The 23,238-nt window shown below is 35.9% G+C and overlaps 1 protein-coding gene across 7 annotated transcripts in view; it reads right to left on the reverse strand.

Moving 5' to 3' along the window:
- MINDY3 (MINDY lysine 48 deubiquitinase 3) overlaps positions 1 to 23,238 on the reverse strand; it is a 59,321-nt gene that overhangs the window by 27,611 nt on the left and 8,472 nt on the right. For 2 of the 7 annotated variants that reach the window (XM_082304696.1, XM_082304695.1), the window contains 10 exons: positions 22,924 to 23,003; positions 21,170 to 21,263; positions 20,726 to 20,783; positions 20,094 to 20,267; positions 16,264 to 16,315; positions 13,914 to 14,028; positions 13,424 to 13,497; positions 12,883 to 12,962; positions 6,492 to 6,562; positions 5,233 to 5,313 (listed from right to left, as the gene is read on the reverse strand). In XM_082304696.1, coding sequence (XP_082160822.1) covers positions 5,233 to 5,313; positions 6,492 to 6,562; positions 12,883 to 12,962; positions 13,424 to 13,497; positions 13,914 to 14,028; positions 16,264 to 16,315; positions 20,094 to 20,217 — 597 coding nt within the window. In that variant the 5' untranslated portion in view covers positions 20,218 to 20,267; positions 20,726 to 20,783; positions 21,170 to 21,263; positions 22,924 to 23,003. Of the gene's footprint in view, positions 1 to 5,232; positions 5,314 to 6,491; positions 6,563 to 12,882; positions 12,963 to 13,423; positions 13,498 to 13,913; positions 14,029 to 15,308; positions 15,408 to 16,263; positions 16,316 to 20,093; positions 20,284 to 20,725; positions 20,784 to 21,169; positions 21,264 to 22,923; positions 23,004 to 23,238 lie in introns of those variants that run through there. The other 5 variants (XM_082304693.1, XM_082304694.1, XM_082304697.1 and 2 more) reach the window with 4 other exon arrangements.

Genomic DNA, 23,238 nt, shown 5'->3' on the forward strand with positions numbered 1-23,238 from the left:
ATGTATGTCGTAATCACAGTGTTTCCAGTCTACTGCATTAGAATATGATTTGGCCTCTGTAACACCTATTACTGGATTTCTTATGGCACAATGATGTGAGTCCTAACCTTCTAGCTCTGCAGGTCAGTCCCACCTGCCTACCACAGACATGTACACCTCAATCTTCCCACTCAACCTTTCTGCTGTCCTCTGCATATCTCTGCACATCTTGGAAGTCCAGAGTTCTCCAATACACTTTGTAGGCCTGAAAGGATGTCAGGGAGGTGGCAAAATCAGAATTGGATTGGAGAGGGCATACTTGGCTTCTTCACAACGTTTTCTTCTTTCCCAAACCTTGTGTAAGACATGAAGAAGAACATGTCCTGTAGAAAGCTGGTATAACCACTCTGAGAAGATATGGTTTCTCCACTATTTAAAAATTCTTTTAGTACAGTTGAAGTACAGACCATCAAAACCTAAGAGGAGACAGAGAGATCTGATTTTTCCTTGCAGCTATCACAGTGGGCTGCTCATTCCAACAGTGTGGGAAACAGGAAAATAAAAGGAGACAGAAATGTTTCTCCTGAGCAAAGCCAAAAGTTGTATGATGGTTGAAGTTTCTCACAAAATCTACCTTCACTTAAAGCCAAAATTACATTTCTGATGAAAAAAAAAGAGAAATAGAAATACAGACTTCATAAATGACAGTGCTCCAGATTGTTATCTTTAGAGAAAATAAAGCCACCATGACTTTGGGTAAATTGATGTCATGAACTTGTCTCATTAGAAACAAATACACCACCATACACTGTTGCATCACAAATAAAGTCTATTTTACTACAATGAAAAGTTTAGACAAAATCTATAAGTCACTTGTATAAATGCTGGTGTGAAAATCACTTACGTGAATGAAAAAAGCACAAGTTTCCCCACAGAAAACCTCCCAAACAAACAATAAACAAAGAAACTGCCTGGAAGTGTCTGTTCATAGAGAGAAACACACTTCTGCAGCAGGAACAAATTCATGGGAAAGTAAAATTTGATTAGACCCACAAAGAGCAGAATAAGGTTTCACAATTATGCTCTGTGATCCTGCAAAGCTAGAATAGGGTAGATACCTTACAGAAGTATTTTATTTTGAGGTGCCCCCTGCCAACTATGAGACCATTATTTTCAAGAGACTTGGCCTTTCTGCTAGGCAACTTGTTTGGACAAAGCAACCCCTATGAACTACCACATTATTCAGAACAATTTAAATTAATTTAGCAATAGCATTTACACTATGAAGCTTAAACCAATCAGTAGAGTAACTTCAATTGTCTTTGGGGGCCCACAGATCTCACAGGAAACACCCTGCTCTAACATTCATTTTAAAAAGGGGTCTCTTCCTGCAGAAAGCAGCTCCTAAATTAACAGCTAATAGAAATATTTGAAGATTCACTGCTGATTTAGCCAGGTCAGAGCTACTGTCAAGAACAGAGCAGCATATGTCTCCCTGCTCTTAATCAGCACACAGAAAATTTAAACCCTACTTTAGCCCAGAAGTTATTTCTGCAGTTGCCTCATGAATCTATATTATTTCTACTAGATATCCAGACTGTCTCAACCAGAACCAATTCCACTTTCTCTTGGAAACTAAAGACTCTGAAACCACACACTCTGTAACCACTTCCTGAAGTGGAATTCTTCAAAATCTGATTTTGATTTCTTCTCTGATGAAAAAAGACTTTTTCGAAATCTGACTACCTGCATTCACTGGTCATAGGAACAAAAACCAAAAAGAAGGATGTAGGTATTTTTCACTACGTTCCCAAAGTAGAAGAGTTCCTAAGTTAAAGGACACGTATAATTTATTTGTGTATATGTAGGTTACTTTTGTGGAGACCAGAGCTGTTAACGCATACTAGTAATAGCTGAATTTTTACGCATGCATCTTATTTTCTTTCACGGCCACTGACATTCTCTGTTGGTGTTCTGAGATTAAATGTTGTGCCCACTAACTCTTCCCCTTAGCCCAGTTCTGGTAAACACCACTGACCCAAATTCAGGATCTCCTGTAGCAGTGCCAGTGTTTGCTCAGGTGTCCCTCTGTTGAACCTTGATCAAAAAGATTGTTTAGGAAGAGAAGTGAATGTTCTTTCTTCTGAGAGACAATACTATGAAGGATGCTGAAGAAAGGCCCTGAGAATATGTAGAACAGGCTACAGTGATCAAAGTTAGAAAAATAAAAAAACGTAATCTGAAACCATAAGTACAGTCCCAACACAGCAAAACAGGCACACTTTCCTTGAAAAGCAGTAATTTGTAACTTATTCAGATGTCTCAGCCAGGAGTTTCCTCTGCTTATCTGATTCTTCAAGTCTAGAAATGCTACAATGCTGTACCTGAAAATGGATAGCTGATTCTGTTGTGGCCTGTGTGCTCCAAGACCTGGGAACAGACTACGGAATTTTTTGAAAAACTTACACAGTTCTGAAGTGTCCCCACGGACGGTGTCAGTCACCTAAAGTCACCAGACAGACACTCATTCCATGCTGTCTTTTCACTTTCAAAGAGTCTGAATTCAAACTTCCAGACCATGTAAGTTTGTATGTCAGCAGATAGTATTTAGAAAGCAGCTATTAACCTGCTGTTATTCTTCCTATTGTTTGCACTGAAACAGTTTCTTGTTATATTTCACGTAACACTTCAACCTGTTGTATTCTTTTATACAGTGTCTGACCACACTCTGACATTCCTAAAAGTTCTGAATAGTCTCAGTTTGTCATAACTTCCTACGTTACGAGTATCATAAAAATAGCCAAGATCTGACCATACAGCATTTGATCCAGAGCATCACAGCCTTATTCCTACATTAAGTAATTTAGAGCTGCCCCACTTCTCACTCTCTCTTTCCCCAACAATAAAAAAAAAAAAAAAAGATGACTGTAAAGTTGATTTTTAGAGGACATTTACAATACTTTCTATTTGTTTTAGCACAACCTGACCGAGCATGTAGGGATACTTAAGTGTGTCAGATGAAAGCTTCCTTATTTATTTTTGTTGGCCTGAGCCTATTTGAAAGTTTTCTTATTCACTGAAAGGAAAGGAGGGCAGGGAGAGGCAGAAATGATGGCTGCTTGGATTTAGTTGTCTATGAAGAACCTACATACTCACTTTTTCAGGGAAAATCTACCTCGTTGCAAATGCAGAGCTATTCTGCTTAATAATTGCCTAATGTTCTTCTATTTAAACATAAGGGTTTAGGCTCCTGTAAATCATATGCAGCTTGAAAGACTTAAGGCTGCATTTGTTTTTTTCAAACTTGATCTGCACTGCTTTTGGCTCCACAGTCCATTTTCCTCTTTCAATTCTGAAGACTTCTTTCTCATGTAATCAAACTCACCATCAAGCTAGAAGTTACATCCTCAGGATCAAGCACCATCTAGACAATACCACACACTACTTTAACAACTTGCTGACTAACCATTGTCAATGAATTCAAGTTTCTTCCTGTAGTTTTTGGCATGTAGCTTCAAATGATAAAGTAATGGATTGCTGACACAATTCATATTTCCACTGTAGCGGACAACTCTGCTCCACCTGAAATGCTCACCAACCTTTACTTTAGAAAGGGTGAGGTCAGACATGCAAAGTACATATTCAAGGACTCTTGGAACTTCAACACACCTTCAGCTCCTACTTCTTTTCATCAAAAAATTCCAAGGAAATTCTTTGCCATGCCTGTGTTGCTTCCTTTTCCTGCTTTTTAGTTCCTAAGATATTAATCACAAGCTGAAGCTTTCCATAGCCTAAGTGGAGTTCAGTGAAGAAAGAGGAGCCAAGGTGTATTGGAGGCACCAGATGCTGATGCCCAGTTACTTTAAACCCAGCAAATAGCCCTCAACATCTTAAAAGAAAGAGCATTAGAAATGGATTTCTACCTGGAAATGGTCACTGTAGACACAACACATTAGAAGATGTAGTAACATTCTGGACAGGTACACTTGACTTGTATAACAGAGTGATTATGCCTATTTGCATCACACTGCTATCTATACAACAAGGTACTGACTTCGATGGTATAATTGAGAAAAATCATGGATAAAATTTCAAAATTGAAATAAGAAAAAACTTTACTAGGAAAGACTGCTTGGGGAGAGAGTAAGGCAGAAAACAAACATTCAAAGGAGGATAAGGATTTTTCTGTTACCATGGAGTAGGGAAGGAAGAGCATTTATCAGACACAAGGAAATCAGGGAAGTTCTAGTATAGCATTTGCATCAGAATCTGCAAAAAAATATTCAATGCGCAACACAGACTAATTAATTTAAAGGATTTTTTAATTTAAGTGTAACAGTAAAGAAATACTGCTACACAAGAACTTCCAGTGTATTGTAGGGGTTGGTTTGTTTGTTTTTGTAATAAAAATCGCTTAGTTTTTGTGTCCTCTTTTTAAAGATCAGGCCAAAGTTTTCCTTATGGAAATTCAACAGGTCAAGAAATTATGCCTTTAAGTTTGTCATATGTTCTAGTACTTATTTGCAAGATTTATACCTAAAATATTCATTCATTTGTTAGATACTAAGTACAGGAAAGTTCATTCCTAATAAGCATTAATAAATATACTAGTAAGTACCACTTAAAGTTTCAGTAAATATTTTTAATCAGAAACAAGTGTTCTACAGAAATAAAAAAAAAAAGGAAAACAACTTACAATCTTCAACTAAAGAAACAGAGATTGTCTTCTCATAAAATTTGGTCTAAGATTTTAAACTGCGAACTCATCTCAAAAGCATTTTGTACATTTCACAGATTACGGTACATATCTGATAGAATAAATGTAAGGAATTATCCAGTCCTGATATCTATTTTTCATCTAGAACAAAAAACTACGGTTATAGATTAAAAATTGTGAAAGTACTGTCAGAGAGGTTAAACTACTAACAGGCACCTACACATAACTATTTCCTTTTTACATCTCTCTTGCCCTATAGAAATTTAAGACAGTACTTATCCCAATTATGGTGTTCTAAAGCTTACCCTTCCCCCAGCCCAATAAATTAAGCTAGAACCGAAAGACTTCACTGAAATTTATGAGATATCATTAAACCATTTGAACAACTCTGCCTTGAAGGGAAGGCTTAATTAAAAGGTTTGGTGACTACATTTTAACATTAAAGCCACAGGAAACTCACATTGTAGCAAGATCTGAACTTTGAATTTATGTGGTGTTTATCTGCCTGAGGTTACCAAAGATCACATCTAACATACCTTGGCAAAAAAGACTGTGAGGTGTGTTTCACTGCCAAGTATCCAAATGGGAAATTTTGGAGATTTCAAATAGGAGCCAACCTAAAAAGGTATGACAAAATCAGAAACACAAAGCAAACCCAGAAAACTCATCTAGTTAGTGATCAAGTTAATGACAATTCAGTTAGTGAAGTCCCAACTGTTCTGAAAACTAATACAAAATGTTCAATAAAATGACAAAACAGTGTAAAATACTTAGATTCTAATTTTGATCACTGATTCCTGTTTGACTTGGAAAACAACATAGCTTATGATAATTAACTGAAATAAGACATCAGTGAGAAAGTGGTATCAACAATATCCCTTATTTCAAACTTGGAGACACGCACACAAGTACTCCTATGCTTAACAATACTATAATTGGATGCTAAATGAGGTAGAAGTCCACTTGACTTATTATCTGGTTTTGGATTAAACAATTCAGAATTGACATTTATTTAATAAATGAAGGGACAGTTAGTTAGAGTCAATACACCAACGTTCTGCAAACTACATAATCCTCTTTAACCCTAAGTTAAGTTAAAGAAATTCAATAGAGATTGAAAGGGAAGCAAAGAACAACCAAAAAGCCTTTTGAAATTAAGAGTATTAATGGTGTTTCAAAAGTAATATTTGTAAAGCACAAAATCTCTCAAATAAAAACCTTAAATCAAGAAATTCTGTATCACAACAGGAAGAAACAATATGGACTAGGTTGCACCTCAGTTACTTTCAGATGTTCACAGATAAATACATAAAGTAACTTTTAGGTCTTGAATATATTATATTCAGAATGTATTTACTTAATAGTAGTTTTACCATTTTTACTTATAGCTCTTTATTTTAAATGGAAGACAGTGACAGCACAAAAAGAGAACAATAAAACTGCAACATTCACAATAGCAAGCCACTTCGGGACTTTACAGTTTTATAACCATCTACATAACTTGCATTAAGCATTATTTTAGTAAAAACATAAGCTTCTAACTAGCCATATTAAATCGGTGCAATAAAGTTCTGATTTAAATAGCATCAAACAACATTTACTTAGTAAGATGCATTTAATGATTTTATTATATATCTGTTTTAATCTAGTATTAATCTCAGTTTTAATCTGAACAGACTTTGAAAGTTCTTTAATATCTCCAGTTGTACACAGTGAAGCTTTTAGTAATACTGTCAAAGAAGCCCACACCACCTTAATGAAAGAAAAATTTTAAATGATGCAGAAAACGGCTTACCTTACAATATCTCAGAGATTCCATCAATGTCAAAAAGCCTACTGTTGCCTGTTTATGTATACCAAGAAGTTCTGTTCAAAACAAAACACAAAATTTATTCAAGAAAAATCTGCAAAGCCTCTTTTAAGCCGTTTTTCTTACTTTAAAAACTGGTCAAGTAACAACAATTTTTAAAGTTGTGCAGTTTTAGCAACAATGGCAAATCATCAAGGTATAGTCAAAAAACCACAACGGTTTAATAATATCCTTCTCTATAAAATAAGAAGAGCCAAATGGATGGTTTTAAAAGTTTACTGTTGATAGCCTCTTTTCAAAAGTTGTTGGATTTATTAGGAGATGGAGCACTTGTAACTTACACCAAAATTATTCTCAGAAAAATTTAAGAAAAATAGCTATCTTGAAGGGCAAAAAAAAGCGTATATATTCATATATGTAGTTTTCTTTCCCTCCTTTTTATTTTTTTTTTTTTTAGAGTTCTCTGGCTATATTTATCTTAATCATTTCACATTCTGAATAACAAAACATAATTTTGCAAATAATACTTTTGTAAGTAGGAAAGAAAGCATTCACTCAATTTGATTTTCTGTACTGACTTCCACTTAACGTATCATACAGCTCTCAAACACACACAGCTGTCACGAACAGCTGAAATATTTACGTACCACTGATTGGAAGAGCACTTACAGAGCCTTATTTGAGGCTCTCTAGTAAAGAATGAGAAAGTAGTTCAAAATTCAAGCTTAGAAACTAGTTATAATCATAAGGATTTGAAGCAGCTCTGGGCTTACATATACATCATCTCAACAGCGCAAGTACTGTCTACTTGTAACAGCTCTGCTAGGTCCCCAAACATTGTCTAAACAAAGAGCAGCACATATCTGATCCTGCAAATACACATGGGAACATACACCATGATCAATTTAACAAGATTTGTATTTCCTTTTTTGAGAGAACATGGACTTTTGTATTTGAAAGTTCCTTCTAAAACTCTAATTCTCAACTACATTTTTTAACATTGATCATTCATGTACAACAGCATAAAACTATGATGTCTTTATCCATGGGCTAAAGCCTCAGAACCATGAGCAAGTGAAAGAAACCGTTCTAAATTTAAAAGATTTCTGGACTTCCAGAAATCAACTCTGCATTTCCTTGCAACTCACAGAGCTAGGCATGGTATGCCATGCTTCCTTCACCAGCTTCAAGTTTACCTTACTGAATCTTGCAACAGTGCAGAACAGTTATTACAGTAATAGTTTAACTTTTCCCTCTACTGTTAAGAGAAAAAAAAAAAAAAACAAAAACCAACTCCAAAAAACAAACCCCAGAAAACTTAGAAACACTAGCTTGTTCACTACCTTTGTGGCCTGGAAGTACAACTCCTTCCTTAGAGTTGTCAGCTATACATATTAAAAGGCTCTCTTTCCAGTGCAGAATTCTTTGATCTGAAACCATGCTTTCAAGGATTATCTTCAAACTTGCTTGGAATTAAAACATCCGGGGATGCATAGATAATACTTTGCAGAACCCCATTACCTCACTGACTTATAGCTGCGTTGCTATAAATTGCCATACGCTGAGACAATTCATCCTTTCTTTGAGCTGAGGGCAAGAGAGCTAGTCCAATTAAAAAACTGGTGAAGGATCCTTCAAATTAGGGAATAGCTATTGTTCAGAAATAGCACATTTATAAGTGCAACGAATGGAAACGAATGACATAAGTAAGCAACAGTACATTAAAGAAATAATTTTAACACATCACATGTATTTCTTAAAAATCATTAATAAAAATCAATGAAAAGTTCAATCTGCTAAACAAAGGCTTCAGATCTGGGAGCTGATGCTTGGAACAGAACAGCAAAGTCACATATAAATAATACTATTCAGAAAATGATTCAGAAAAAAATCAGATTATTAAGTATTTTGTTCCCCTGACAGATAACTAGATGAGAACTCTGACTGATAACTAGAGAGAATTGGGATCCCGGCTACAAGAGTAGCTGCAGAGTGCAAATATCCTGAATAGCTAGTAGTCAAGCTATATAGATCGTGTATCTGAAAGATAGACACAAAAGCAAAAATCACTCTCAGATGACTGATGAGGAAACGAAGGGAGACTAGCTGCCCTAAATCAAAGTTCATCCTTGTGAATATCCTCACCCCACAGAAAGAAACACCACCCCTGGAAGAGATCTGATAATACCAAAGATCATCTAAGAAAATGAATACATATGTCCCTTGCCAGAAAGTTAGTTTCACCTTTTTTTAGAATGCTTTTGAAAAGTACTCAAATTTCTAAAAAGGGAGAAAACCTGAGCCTTTAAAAAAAAGTCAGGTCCAAACTAAGGATGGTTTTAAAATGGTCTAAATAGTTACCAACCGTATCAGAACACCGCCACCTAGTGACAACATGAAACACCACAAATTCTTGGCACTAAGAGAAAGCAATTACAGCATTATCTGTATTCATATTAAATTGATACACTTCACGTAAGAATGACAGTCTTTAAAAAAGGAGGAAAAAAAAAATCTACCTTCACATATCTTCCTACCGTGGATAACTGAGTAAAAGAAGAGATTAGAATAAGAAGAAAGATTTAAAGGGGATGTCCTGATTTCAGCTGGGACAGAGTTAATTTTCTTCCTAGTAGCTGGTATAGTGCTGTGGTTTGGATTTAGTATGAGAATAATATTGATAACACACTGATGTTTTAGTTGTTGCTAAGCAGTGCTTACACTGGTCAAGGACTTTTCAGCTTCCCATGCTCTGCCCGGTGCACCAGAAGCTGGGAGGGGGCACAGCCAGGACAGCTGACCCAGCCTGGCCAAGGGGCGATTCCGTACCGTACGACGTCATGCTCAGTATATAAACTGGGGGAGGTAGCCGGTGGGCAGCAATTGCTGCTCAGGGACGGGCTGGGCATTGGTCAGCAGGTGGTGAGCAATTGCATCATGCATCACTTGTTTTGTATATTCTTTTATCATTATTATTATTTTCTCTTCCTCGGCTGTCCTATTAAACTGTTTTTATATCAACCCATGGGTTTTACTTTTTTTTTTCCCTGATTCTCTCCCTCATCCTACTGGATGGGTGGGAAGGTGAGCGAGCTGCTGTGTGGTGCTCAGTTGCTGATTGGGATTAAATCACAACAGGGGAATATGTAGATAGTCAAAGAAGAGGGATCATTTCACTGGTATTTGTACCAGTGGTGGCTAAGAACAATTCCAGTTAATAACTCCTGCCCTATTTGGAAAATATGCAATACTGCAAGAATCAGAGCTCTGAGTATAATCTGCAAACTACATGGGTATTCCTCAAGTTTGTAATTCAGTATGTTCTTTGTCACTGATAAAATTACTGGCAGTAACTTTAAAATGGCTTTAAAATAATTTTAAAGATGTACTAATTCATTAAAAATTGCTTATCTAAACAGCTGAACAAGAGGTAAAGTGGCTTTACGTAACTTCTGAATAAAAATGGAAGGTGAGCGCCATTCTGAATATTCAATTTGGTAAATGTGTTTACTTGTCGTAATAACATCACCTATCTAGCATTCTTCCTGTTCCTGCATTGCGGTTGAAAGTTCTCACAGTTGCTTCGTTGCTGCCCCTGCAGATATGCCACGAACCACATCACATCCACTGCTTTCTGCAGTTCTTTAGCACCATCTTTCCTCCATGCCCAGGGGTACCTTTCCTGCCCCCCAGTTTTAGAAGTTCACCTACTGATTAAACCTAATCACAAAAGTACCTGAAATTTCTTTCCGTTATGTTTACACATTGAAAAATCAAGCAGCACTGGCAATCAGCTCTGTACAATACTAATGTCAAACCTTCCACCTTGTAGTTGCTTGACCAGAGGAATTTCAGGCAAGTTACCAGTAACCAAACCAGAAAAACATACATAAAGCCAACTTCAGAAAACAGTCAGCAAACACATTCAGCTCTTGTTATTTTGACACCTGCAACCCTTCCACATGAGAAACTCAGCATTGGCAGAAAGGAAGCTGAAGGCTACAGCCAAAGAGAGTCAAAATACAGGAGAAAAGAAAAGATGACAAAAAGGATTGATAGATAAAGGAAATGTGACAGTGTATCCAAAATTCAGTCTTGCCTAAGAAGCTGTGAACAGTACAAGCTATTCTTTGTCCTTCTTTTTGATAGACTACACAAATTACTTTGTAATAGATACTGATTATAGACTTAAGACAGTGAATAAACTGGTTTTGACTGTAATTATCCCAAGGACTTGAGGAAAATGGAGGGCTCCCAACAGTAGTTAAGTCCAGTTACTTGACTGGTGAAAAACTAACAGGACACATAATACCAGATTCCTAAGAGGTACTAAAGATTATTTTCTGCTCCTCCTCTCCCTTAAAAAAGAGACATGTTTTTATGGGAGTTCTGGTTCTGCATTTTTAAGGCAGAATTGATTGAGAACCTAAATGTGGAATATTACTGTGCTGAACTGAGAGTTCAGTATTCTCAGAAAAGAAAAAAAATCCAACTTGGATAACTAATGAATAAAGTCTAGCAGAAAGATAATCTGAAAGACAAATGAGGGAATGAACTGCAAGATCTCAAAACCATATATATTAAATGGCAGAATAGCAAACTATCCCAATGTAAAGGAAAGTTGCAAGAACAATTCAGATTGATTAATCATAATCTAACAATTCAGATTGATAAATTATAATCTAAAAATCAAAAAGAGAAAATTAAAAATACTGAAGAGAACATATGGATAAAACCAGGAAGGCTAATTACAACAAATTTCAGTTAGAAAGAGGGGGATAAATGAGAACAATGTTCTATACAAGCAGCATGAATCAGGGTAGGAATTGACTGATAACACAAAAGAAAATGATACAAAGAAAATACAAGTATTCAAAGCCACCTTTGCTTTAATTCACAAAAAGGTAAATGACGTCATATACTCAAGAAGATTAACAATGAGATAATGGTGTCAGCCATAAGAAAAGAACAAAATTGGCTAAAAAAAATGTAAAAAAGACAGACATGTTCAAGCTTGCAGATCCTAATGAAATTCACTATGTAACACTTAGGTAGCTAGACAAAATAAGTCTCTGAACCATTAATGATTACCTTACATATCAAAGATAAAGGAGGCGTCAGGAGACTAGAAAAGGGAAAACAGGGTACTTACCCTAAGAAAAACAACAAAAAAAGCTAGAGGAAAAACCAAGGAGAAAGGATGATTTTAACCTCCAAAAAAAAAAAAAAAAAAGGAAGAAAAAAGCAGCCAGTATAGGCTTATCAATAACAGACTGCAATAATCCAATCTAAACGCCCTGGTAAGAGGTCTACCAAATAGGGGTAAGAAGAGTTCGATACAATATCTAAATAGCATTCTGATAAGTCTGATGCTGAAGTATAGCCTGTATGGAATCGTAATCAAGTGGAAGTCTAAAAAGTCTCAAAGGAGATTATACTACTTGTTCATTGTCAAACCAGAGCATTTTGATTCAGGTCTTGCATGGATTTGTCTTGAACCTCAGTTCAAGTCAGTATTTTTCAGTGATGACTTAGATGATGGAAAATCCTTGTAAAAAATATGCTGATGAACCTGAGATGGACTTTGTAGCAGTGGCAGAGAGGATGTGAACACTTTCAGAATTCAGAGTGTTCCTGCTTTCAGATCATCTTCTCTGTAAGACGAAATGCAAAAAACCACAACAGCCCTTGGTGGCTCTCCAGTGGACTCGCTCCACTATGTCAATGTCTTTCTTGTACTAGGGAGCCCAGAACTGGACACACCACTCCAGAGGTGGTCCCACAAGTGCCACATAGAGGTAAAGAACCACCACTTTCCTCCACCTGGTGGCTACCCTCCTCCTAATGTAGCCCAAGACGCAGCTGGCTGCCTTTGCCAGAAGGGCACACTGATGATTCACGTGCAACTTACTGTCCACAAGGACCTCGGGTCCTTTTCTACAAAGCTGCTTCCTAGCCAGCCAGTGCTGCCCTGTGCTGTTGCGTGGTCTTATCCCATCCCAGATGCAGGACTTTGGTGAATTTCATGAGGTTCCTGTCAGCCCATTTCTCTAGCCTGATGTGGCTGCTCTGAATAGTGGCCCTGTCTCCAGTGTATTGACCAGCCTTCCCAACTTGCAGAGACTGCACTCCCTTCCATCATCCAGATCATCAGGTACCTTATAATTTCAACCTGTAGCTGACAATCCTCTATTCACTGATATTAACAGCAGAGATTTTGTGCAAGTATGTTTTATTTCCATTTGAGGTCTGCTTAAATCAAAGAACAGTGAACAAGGAGACTATCAAAACAGAAATAGAGCACATTCCAAATCTGTAGGGCAGCATCTCATAGCAAGTAAAAATTAGGAACAAGTGTAAACTAGAATCAACTTACTCATTCCTGAACATTCTCTGTCTCCATCCCACACATTAGAAACAGCATGCCCCGTCAACAGGAGGTTAATCAAACTTTGGCTATATAACAGAAAGAAATAGCCTATTAAAAGGGACACACAATTTATTTCTGAAAAAGTGATTATCTCTAACAAATGAAAAAATTATTGTATTACCCGGACAGCTAAGCAGACATTCTCTAACTACATTCCTTTAATTAGCATGTATTTGCAATTCAGCAATGCTAATATGATCTCCACTCTTTCAACCAACAACTTGATATAAAAATGTAGCCCTGAATTTGAGAATTATTCTTCTGAAAATTCAGCAGTAACAGAAGCATTTCCTCAGAACTGATGCACTAAATGGAGTAAGTGGTGAAAAAGGCACACTATGTTAAGTGTTGCTTTTAGCTATTATAAAGTTGTAATTGAATCTTTTTCGTAATGTTAATAATTTCTAAAAGAATGATCAGTTACAGAAACACAAAAAATTAGCGCTCTAATCTATTTTAAGTGGTAGCAACCATATTTGCAGCTTACCTTCCATGACCGTAAACAGGATCTATCAATGGCTCAGTTGCATCTTCAATTTCATTTTTTATGTTTTCAATACCCTGCAGAAAAATTACAAACATTTTTGAATGAATTGCAACATTTACAACAACAGAATGCAACAGCAAAACATTAGGAGGCTGATGTTCTTATATGAATTGATACCTAAACACACTTCTTTCTCTTGATAAGAGGTGTTAGGCATATACAAGGAAGGATAGTTCCAAAATCTGTAATTCTCCCAGATCAGAAAAAAAAGAGGGGAAAAAAAAAAAAACCAAAAAACTGAGCATTTCAAGTTTTTATGCTGGAAATGTACTGCAACATGAATGAAGATACCATTCCATCCATTTATCTAGATTTGACTTAATCAGTTTAGTGTTCACCTTTTACAGAAAAAGTGTTACATGATCAAACTTTCTCTTAACAAAGAAACAAAACAAACACACACACACAAAATATCAAACAAACTACAAACCTTTGTCAGTATTACAGAATACAGAAAGAGCAGTACTCCAAATCTGTTTGTCCACACTGAATATTGATCCCAAACTGCATCCTTCAGTTCAGGGAAGCTTTTGAATGCTCGTTTGCTAAAGACAAAAAAAAAAAACAACAAACGAATAGAAAAGGGGAATGTATTTAGATGAAGCATTAGAATAGTGTTCCAAAGCACAAACAAGAACTACTAATACCTAACATGAAAATGTCCAAGTAAAAGCAGAGTACCTCTGGTGTTATATACAGAATGACACAGCAGCTGTTCTGGAGTTACTGTAACTGCCATAGAGTCACTAGTATTTACCCATCAGAAGAAGATAAATAATTCTGGAGCAATGTGCAAAAACGGACATAGTTTTTATATGCAAACCCTAACCCTGAAGTTACATACACTTGTGAAACAGCTGAGTGGCTTGAACCAGTAATTCTACAAAACACTGTTACTGAAATTGCGAAGAGGCCGTATATCACCAAAATAACGTTTGCATTATATAGTGTTCTGAAAGACATTTGGTACATGAACAGTGGAGAAAAAAACCTTCCACTTAACCATGTAAGACTAGCTTTCAGGCATTCGAAGTAATTATTACATTTCCCATAAGAATTTGATTTTGTTAGACTCTAGCTTTGGAAAAAGCAAAATATTCAAAACCATGAGTGGTGCATTAACCTTTGAGAAACTATCTGGTTGTATAATAGGGTTGCTGCCCGGATGATAGAGTCTCTTCTGCCAAGTGACAAGCGATAGGACTAGAGGAAATGGCCTCAAGTTGTGCCAGGGGAGGTTTAGGTTGGATATTAGGAAGAATTTCTTCACTGAAAGGGTAGTCAGGCATTGGAACAGGCTGCCCAGGGAAGTGGTTGAGTCCCCATCCCTGGAGGTATTTAAAAGATGGGTAGATGTGGTGCTTAGCGACATGGTTTAGTGGTGGGTTTAGCACTGCTGGGTTAATGGTTGGACTTGCTGATCTTAAAGGCCTTTTCCAACCTAAACGATTCTATGATTCTATAACATAACTGACCACGTTTAAAAAGAAAAAAAGTAAAATAAAAACAGAAGAAAGGAAGAGAACCATCAAGATTCCAGTAAAGTAATACACTTTCTATTTCTTGGGATATTTAGAGCTATATACTGCTTTTCAGAACACAAACATTAGTTTTTATTGAGTAATTCAAACTAGATCAACTCTCTGCTTATCTTACACAAACTTAGGCATATTATTTTCTTTTTGATTTCTTGCACGTTTTTAGTAAGTCTTGTTTAAAAAAGAAACAAACATCTGCAAAAATATATCCATAGATGGGTTTACTCTGGCTAACACTTGAGATTTTTAAACTACCTTTCATTATCAATAGAGTATATAAGGCTTACAGTGTATGCACGGCAAAGTCGGTTCTGAAATCCATCGCTCAGCTTGCTCTAAAGGCGTATGCCAGAGCGTTCATTTCCAGTGAGAAAGACTGAGAAAAACTGAAGTGGGTACCACAAGTCCAATGATCAAGAGGGTGAGTAGGAGGGAGGGGGAAGGCAGGAAATTAGTGTTTTGCTCAGAGAAGGTTAAAAAATTGTATATTCTCCTCTTTCTTCTTTCCTCATATGACAATGGGTTTAAAGAATAAACTGTAATTACTACTGATAAAATAAGCAGTAGTTGTTTCAGTTCTAATTAGTAACCTTTTCGATCTCAAGTGTTTTTTGAAGTTCTGTTGCTCTTTATTTCATCTTTGGGGATTTATTTGTATAATGATTACAACTGTTCACTGTGAAAAGAAAAAGCTGTTACCTTTAAAGATAAACTCACTGGAACTATAAGCTCTGTATTTACACCCCAAAAAGAGAACACTGTGTAAAGTATGAAACAAAAATCAGTCTTGTATATGAAACATTTTTAGAAATGTTTCTTACATTGTCTCAAATCAGGAAAAATACTAGTGACAATTTTTTCAGTATATATATCACAAGTATTTCAGATAGAATCACCTGTGAAGACTGTGTATGAAAAACTGAGGATTAACATCTTTAACTGAAATGTGAATCTTAATTAGCTGCATTCATATACTTGAAATGCACAAGTTATTCAGCCAATTTCGCACATTACATTGCTCCAGCTTTATTTTAAAGCCTAATGCTTATGCTCAAAATAATATTCCATTTTAAATGGTAAAATGCAAAGAAAAACCACCAAAACCCCCAAACCAAAGCTTGAAATCCAAGTTTACCCTGATGTATAACACACACAAAGTTCCTCAACATACCCCTTTCAGGGCTGTGAATATTAGTGTAACTTCAGAATATTGTATTTTAAATGTTCCAACATATTACTTACTGAATTAATGCATGAAATCGCTCAAAGCCAAGCTCTTCGACAGCCAAGGCAGCTATACACAAGAGACACTTTTCAGCACTACACATGGCAAAAAAATGACACAAGATACACACAGCAAGCTAGTATACTTTCAAGCTTTAATTATATTTTTAATTTTTAATCCTCCCTTGACATTTAAATTTTTTAACTGATTAGTATAAACTAATTTACCGCAACATTAAGATTCCACCATACAAATTAGTGAGAACATTTCTGTTTGGACTAATCAATTTATCAAAAGCACAAAGCCACTGGAGTGCGTAGACTTGAAAATATTTGTCAAATACTAAGCTGTTGATTTTGTACAAAACGTGGCTGTCACAAAGTCATCAAGCATATGCATACTATAGATATAATTTTGCAGGTTAACAAGAAGTATTACTTCCTAGAAAAGCAAGCATGATTATTTGGATCATTTTATCAATGTAGGTAAGCTGTATTTTTTCTACAAATATACATTTCTGTTACTGAAATTTTGGGCCTTTTTCCCCCTTTTAATGCTTATTTATTACAAACAAATGAGTAGAATTATTCTACACAGTGTTACACATCCTGTTTCTAAATAAATTCTCATTGCTTTTTTTAATAATGGACAAATAGCCTTTCATATAAGTGTGGCATCCAAGTCAGAAAAAAAATACAGCATTAGTGTCTTCCCAAGTTCAACACAGGCTTTATACTTTTGTTCCCCTCACAACATTTCCAAACCAAGGAGATGAAATGAACTTTTAAAATAAAATTTTCTTTTACTGACAGGAAGCTATACTCACCAGTTGTTAATTATCAATTTCTATAGGCATTCAAATACTAAGACTGTAGCAGTCCTTAGTGCCCTCTATGTCCATAAGGACTTTATCTTCCTGCTAGTAGAATAACATACAAAACAGATAGATCTGCTTTCTGATAAAGGCCACTTAGTGCTGAATATTTAAATAATGTCTGATCATCTAGTTACTGAATTTGACTGCATACAATTCATTAAAGACCTGCAGCCATTAGGGCTAATGCTACTGATCAATTCTTCCCACAAGAATCCCCAAAAGGGCTTTTTATGCCCTTTCTGATTGTATTTTGAAAGATGCACTTTATTTGCCCACGTGCAAATACAAGTGATTCTCCAGCAACAGAATACTTCCATTTTCTACTTCAGAAATAAGGCAGCAGTAATCTTAAGAACGTTAGTTTTTTCATTTGAAAAACAAGGAATTGCTAAAATTAGGTTACCAAGAGCAAAACTAGACTTAAGAAAATGTATTTTTAAGACATTTTTTAAAAAAAAAAGAGACAATGTTTCTAAATTGCAGAAAATGCTACAGGAACTAACCCTGCTCCAAGAACATGTGATTTTGTATGCAGAAAGTTAGAGGGACTAAGTCATATAAAGCAATCTTTGAACCTGGGAACTTGCACTACTACAGCCAACGCATGGCCAACAACAAGTCACTAGTATACACCACAAAAGCAGATGAAAAATGCTGTTGCATTCAGTAAGTGTGCTCGAATCCACCTTTTGTTCACATAGCAGGATGATAGGCAGTTTCATTCTGTTACTACAGAACAGAGTGAAATGGTAAGAGAACTACTGTTTGAAACAAAGGGAAAGAAGTAGAAATTCTAAAGAGAAGTATAGCTATACATAACCCAAACAAGGCTAAATAAAGACAGTGCTTAGTGGAGAGGAAAAGAACAAACAGCAATAGAACACGAGCTGTATGAGAAGTAAAATTGTATAGAAACTCTTTAAAATGATACTCTATCATGCTGTGTCTAATCATCTTTCACGGTTTTATTATAAATATATTCCCATATTCAATTCCCAAACAGCATAGGCTGCCATGTGGAATTGTATCTGTAATACTCCCACACACACATAACTCATCTCTTAAGTCCTACCAACTATGACAATGCCTGTTTCTATTTTTACTGATTACAGCAACGAAGCAAGAAATAAATTTGTTCTTTTGCGCTAGCAGTAACAGAACCCTGCACTATTAACAATACCTTCTTCCCCACATCTTTGTCCCAAGCCTAACTAGGCAAGAAGCTGGTCTATAGTTAAACAGCAGGACAGAAAAGAAAAAAAACAAACCTAACAAATACATCTTAAATCGGAAAGCGTATTGCATTATACATGTAAGGTAAAATACCGTTTGAACTGTAGAGTACGTACAAGAGGTACATTCAGTGTCTAGCAGGAAACACAGAATACGAACAATGAAAGAGATTAATGTTGCAGACTGTTCATGGCAAATGTATCCTGCTCTTCCTAAGCACATTCCATGGTATTAAGGACAAGTCAGGCAGAACTTGTAGACTTGTACAGAAATATGAAAAATGTAGATATGTAATAGAATGGATTAGTTCATTAAGCGTCAGTGTTGAGAGTCATTATTGATCGAGTGTATGTTTAGAAAGACTTTCTGCTGAACATTTTCTACTGTTAAAAGCTCTTCAGAATAAGGCAATATATTAATAAACAGGACAGTAAAAGCCTATTGACAACTAGTCTATGCTTCACTTTTTCTTCAAAGGAAACTTCATAATATGAGCAAGAGCTTCAGAGACAACTGGAAAATCCACACAAATCAGGAATTTCAGAGTTACAACTGACTTATTATCTTGCAAAGGCAGATTCTTCTTTTTTTTCTAAACAGAAAAGCTGTAAATAAATACAACTTTCTTTATAATACTTTTTCTTAATAAAAAAACCCACTCACTTTGGAACTCTTGTGTGGTGACCTGTTTTTTCAGTTAAGTAACATTTTAATTATTATTGTTTGAGCCTTCTAAAGCACATGGAGCATTTGATAGAAGCAGATGAAGATGACTTGTAACATAAAGAGCTCCAGCACTACTAATTGGTATAGCTAGCTGCGCATGTATAAATCTACTTGTACAATTCTTACTCTGTAGTTATGCTACAAACTGCCAAATAACATATTCCTTCCATCAAAAGATGGCACCTTTATAAGCATGTTCTCATATGAAAAGTTATTCATACTTCTTAAGGAACACAATGGGAACAAAAACTAACAGAAAAAGAAGCTTATTTTTTAACACATTAGATATCTCCTATTAAAAGATTAATAAATACACATCTCAATGATAACATGTGCACAGATAAACTTTCCACGTCACTGGCTCTGCAGCAGTTAGATATGACTGGATGCCGTATCTTAGTGCAACAGATGACGTTCACCAGATCCTCGATCTCAGTAACTAATGAAGGAATCAAGACGTTTGCAAAAAGCAGGTAACTGAAAAATCCTAACCTACAAAAAAAAAACCTGTGAATCTACCAGAAGGTGATTTGATTAAGCTGTTTTGGTACTGCACAGAATCAAACAAAGGGAAAAAGGCTACTTCTCCATATCTGGGGATCCAGAATATTTTACAACAGATAAAGCTTTGCAGAATTTCCTACAAAAGCTCTTCTGAAATAAAGCAACAAGTGACAAGTTAAAATATTTCTCCAGTGTTAGGAAGCATGTAGATTTTTCCAAATTAAAGACAAATCAGGTCCCAATAAATTACAAAATAAAATTGAAAAGATTACGGAAATTGCTCAAATTCAAGAGAAACATGTATGTTAGAACTCCAGTGATAGATAGCACATTCCTTTCGACAAAAAGGATCAATGCCTCTAATTACAATAGCAAAAATCCACCTACGGCTAATAGAATCACAACAGTGAAAACCCCATCTGTGTAGTAATAAAAAGCAGTGGCCCCTCAAAAACAATGTAATACTTCACTAAGTGATGGGTAATTTAGCATAGAAATACATCTTACAAGGTTGTTCCTCTTGACGACTAGATTCTGCAGGACTTCCAGAAATACTAGCAGTTTCTTCAGTTGTTTTTCCTCTTATCCACGTTGCCAGAGAGTACGACTCAGAATTATCAGAGCAAGCCATTTCCAAAATATCACATAATGTATGACAGAGAAGGTTCTTCTGCTCCTCTTCTGAAAGATCAGAAACCTAAATGAGTTCAATTGCTGCTAATCAGTATCCTATATAAGCTACTAGTATCTTTCTTATACATTAATGTTACCTAAATGATTGAGTTTATTACTTTTGTCTTATTAATTATTAATGTTAATTGCTGTTTGCCTATACTGGACCAAAGAATTATAAAGCTGTCTTTAGAAAAATGTGTTTTAATACGATTTCTAATCCATTCCCTTTTCTAATAACAGCTTTCAATCAAATATTTATAAAACAGAGAAGTACTATGGACAGGCATAGACCTCACAAATGGGAGTTTAGAGATATAGTATACATACTGCATGCCTCATAAAATGGCATGGGAGCACACAAACAAAAAGAAAGTGTAAAATATTTTATATTCTTTGTACTAGGACATGCTTTACAAATAATTAAAATGGAAAAAATAAAGAGGAAAAAAAAGAGGTCTCAGTACCTGGACAGTCTCTCCAAGTAGACTTTTCACTGGTAAAAAGCCTCTTCAAAAGGAATGCCTTTGTTATCAAAGCATAAAATAATATTAAAATACAAGACAACACCAACTTTTACATTACGTCACAAGCTCTATACCAAAGCATTTTTGCATGTTATTAGAAGGGTTCCAAGCTGCTCTTCGTTCAGTAAGAGACTCTGAGCCTGCACTGTTTCCTGATTTTTCCCATTCAGACTAACTACAAAGGAGGCCTCATACCTACGTTCAACATTACCGAGTTTGGACCTCAAGCATGCTTCAAACACAAAGAGTGCATACTTACATAACCGTCTCCCGACTCACAGGACTGCAGTAATGGAGGCACAAATATTCTGCAATATAACTGATGAGTAGTACAAGACAACTCCAGTCACTCAGACAAACCCCTTTAGTAGTTAAAAAGCCCACCTCTTTTAACCATTGCAAGTCGTATTTCACAGATCAGATTAAAGAAAACCTATGTATCTCCATATCCCTGCTTTGTCTTCCATCAACACTAATGCTGCAATTAAAAAAAAAAGATATGCTCTAAGTTACAGAGAAGGAACAACGAAAGAACAAACTTTGGGAAGCAGACTCTTCGCCTTTCTAATTACTCTATTAGATGTTGTTTCAGGTATTTGCAGCATCTTAAAAATAGCTGCTTCAACTTTCACTTCTTCTCTGACAGACTCACCCTGTTCTCCTGTCACAGACCTTCCGCACACCTTTTTTAGTAATTCACAGCAGCAGTAGGCACTGCAAGATCTGTTTGATCCCTTCTTCCTTCCCTAGCTGGAACTCAGCTCACTTTTAAACATGCTTTAAATACTTAATTTCAAGGAATTTTAACTACATATAAATCTGGAAAAACACTGTCTATAAGAACATTTAATATGGTAAAGACTTGGCACTGCCTTTAAGGAGCTGGCCAGTCCTACTCTTTACTCTCTCCACTCCCCCCAAATAAAAGACCTGTAATTCTAACATCAGAGATGAGACACTCTACATCTGGTTTTAAGACCAAAGAACTAAGCAGAGCCATGTTACAGAGTTCAATTCATAATAAAATATTTTTCTGTTGATTGTTTACAACCTAAATAAGTGGTGCTCCTTCCTGTGGTACACGTCTTTTGGTGGGACCAGCGTTTAGAGCGTCTTGAAGTCACCATAACAGAGTTTTTATGACTATCACATTACACACACCAGAGATGCAAACAATTCCACCATGTCAGTTGTCTGACCCAGATACCTTCCAGTTCATGAGCAGATTAACTCTGCTACATGACTTCAATATGCCCCCTATCAGTGGACAAGGCCTCAGCTCAGACCTAGACATACCTGCAGAATTTGATCTGTGTGTAAGAGGAGCCAAGAGCAGGTTACCATAAAAAGTAATCTGGCCCATGACTCAATGTCTGCCTGTTTCTACAGGGTGCTCCTAAGAGAATGAAGAGCAATCGCAGATTAGACCAACTGCTCTAGCAGAACAGATCCAGCCTATACATCATGTATCTACACAGCAGTCAGAATTGCCCCAGAAACAGCATTTCAAAGAGTATGCACATAGCTTACAGGATACAATGGAGTAAGAAAACAAAAAAATCACAATCACAGTTGGTTGAGTATATCTGAAGCACAAGTGAAATCCTAAGCAGGTATCCAGAATAAAATATATTCACCTGACATACTTCAAGTATTCTGCTAACTAGGACTTTGAAAGTATAACATTTCTCCTTTTCTTACATAGCAAACCTTGTTAGGTTTGAAAATCGATTACTTCAAATATTTCTAATACAGTTTGCTAAAGCAGCTATTGTGACACAGATATTACCCTTCTTAAGGACAAGGAATTTGAGAGATGAGAAAGGATTAGGCTTACATTTATATCTCATCTTTTACTTCTCCCCTTTATCCTGCATTCCCCACTTTCAAGTTGCCTCTGCTTGGATCAACCTGCTGCAATTCCTCAAACAAATCCACTTCTGCAAAATCATAGTTCAAAATCAGCCCATCTCTGCCATTTTACTGAGTTTTTTGTCTCCTCCACACTATAATTATGAAATCAAAATACAACTGATCTGCAATTTTTTTCATATTTATTTTAGTTCCACATATATAGAGAAAAGAACAAATTTGGGGCTTACTAATTTTAACCCATTCCTATAACAAATGCATCTTACCTGTACCGGTGCGATCACTGCACAAGGGCCACCTTCAAATTGTTCTAATGCAGTTGATTCAGATTCACTAAAGACAAATCCTGTCAAATGAAAAAAGACTATACTTAGTGAAATATGTAAACAAGCACATATTTATGTATACTCCTTCCCTAATGGAAATGACACCTGATTTATTCACCTTTAAAGATTAGGTAAGTTTTTAATTTTTTTTTTCCCCTAATAATGCAACAGAATGTGGTTAAACTACCTGAAGGAAAAAAAAGTCATGAATACAGGTGAGAGCACAGAAATGAATTATTTAACTCAGCAATGAAA

The sequence above is a fragment of the Platalea leucorodia genome, assembly GCF_965183815.1.
Source record: "Platalea leucorodia genome assembly, chromosome: 1".
Taxonomy (NCBI): Eukaryota; Metazoa; Chordata; class Aves; order Pelecaniformes; family Threskiornithidae; genus Platalea; species Platalea leucorodia.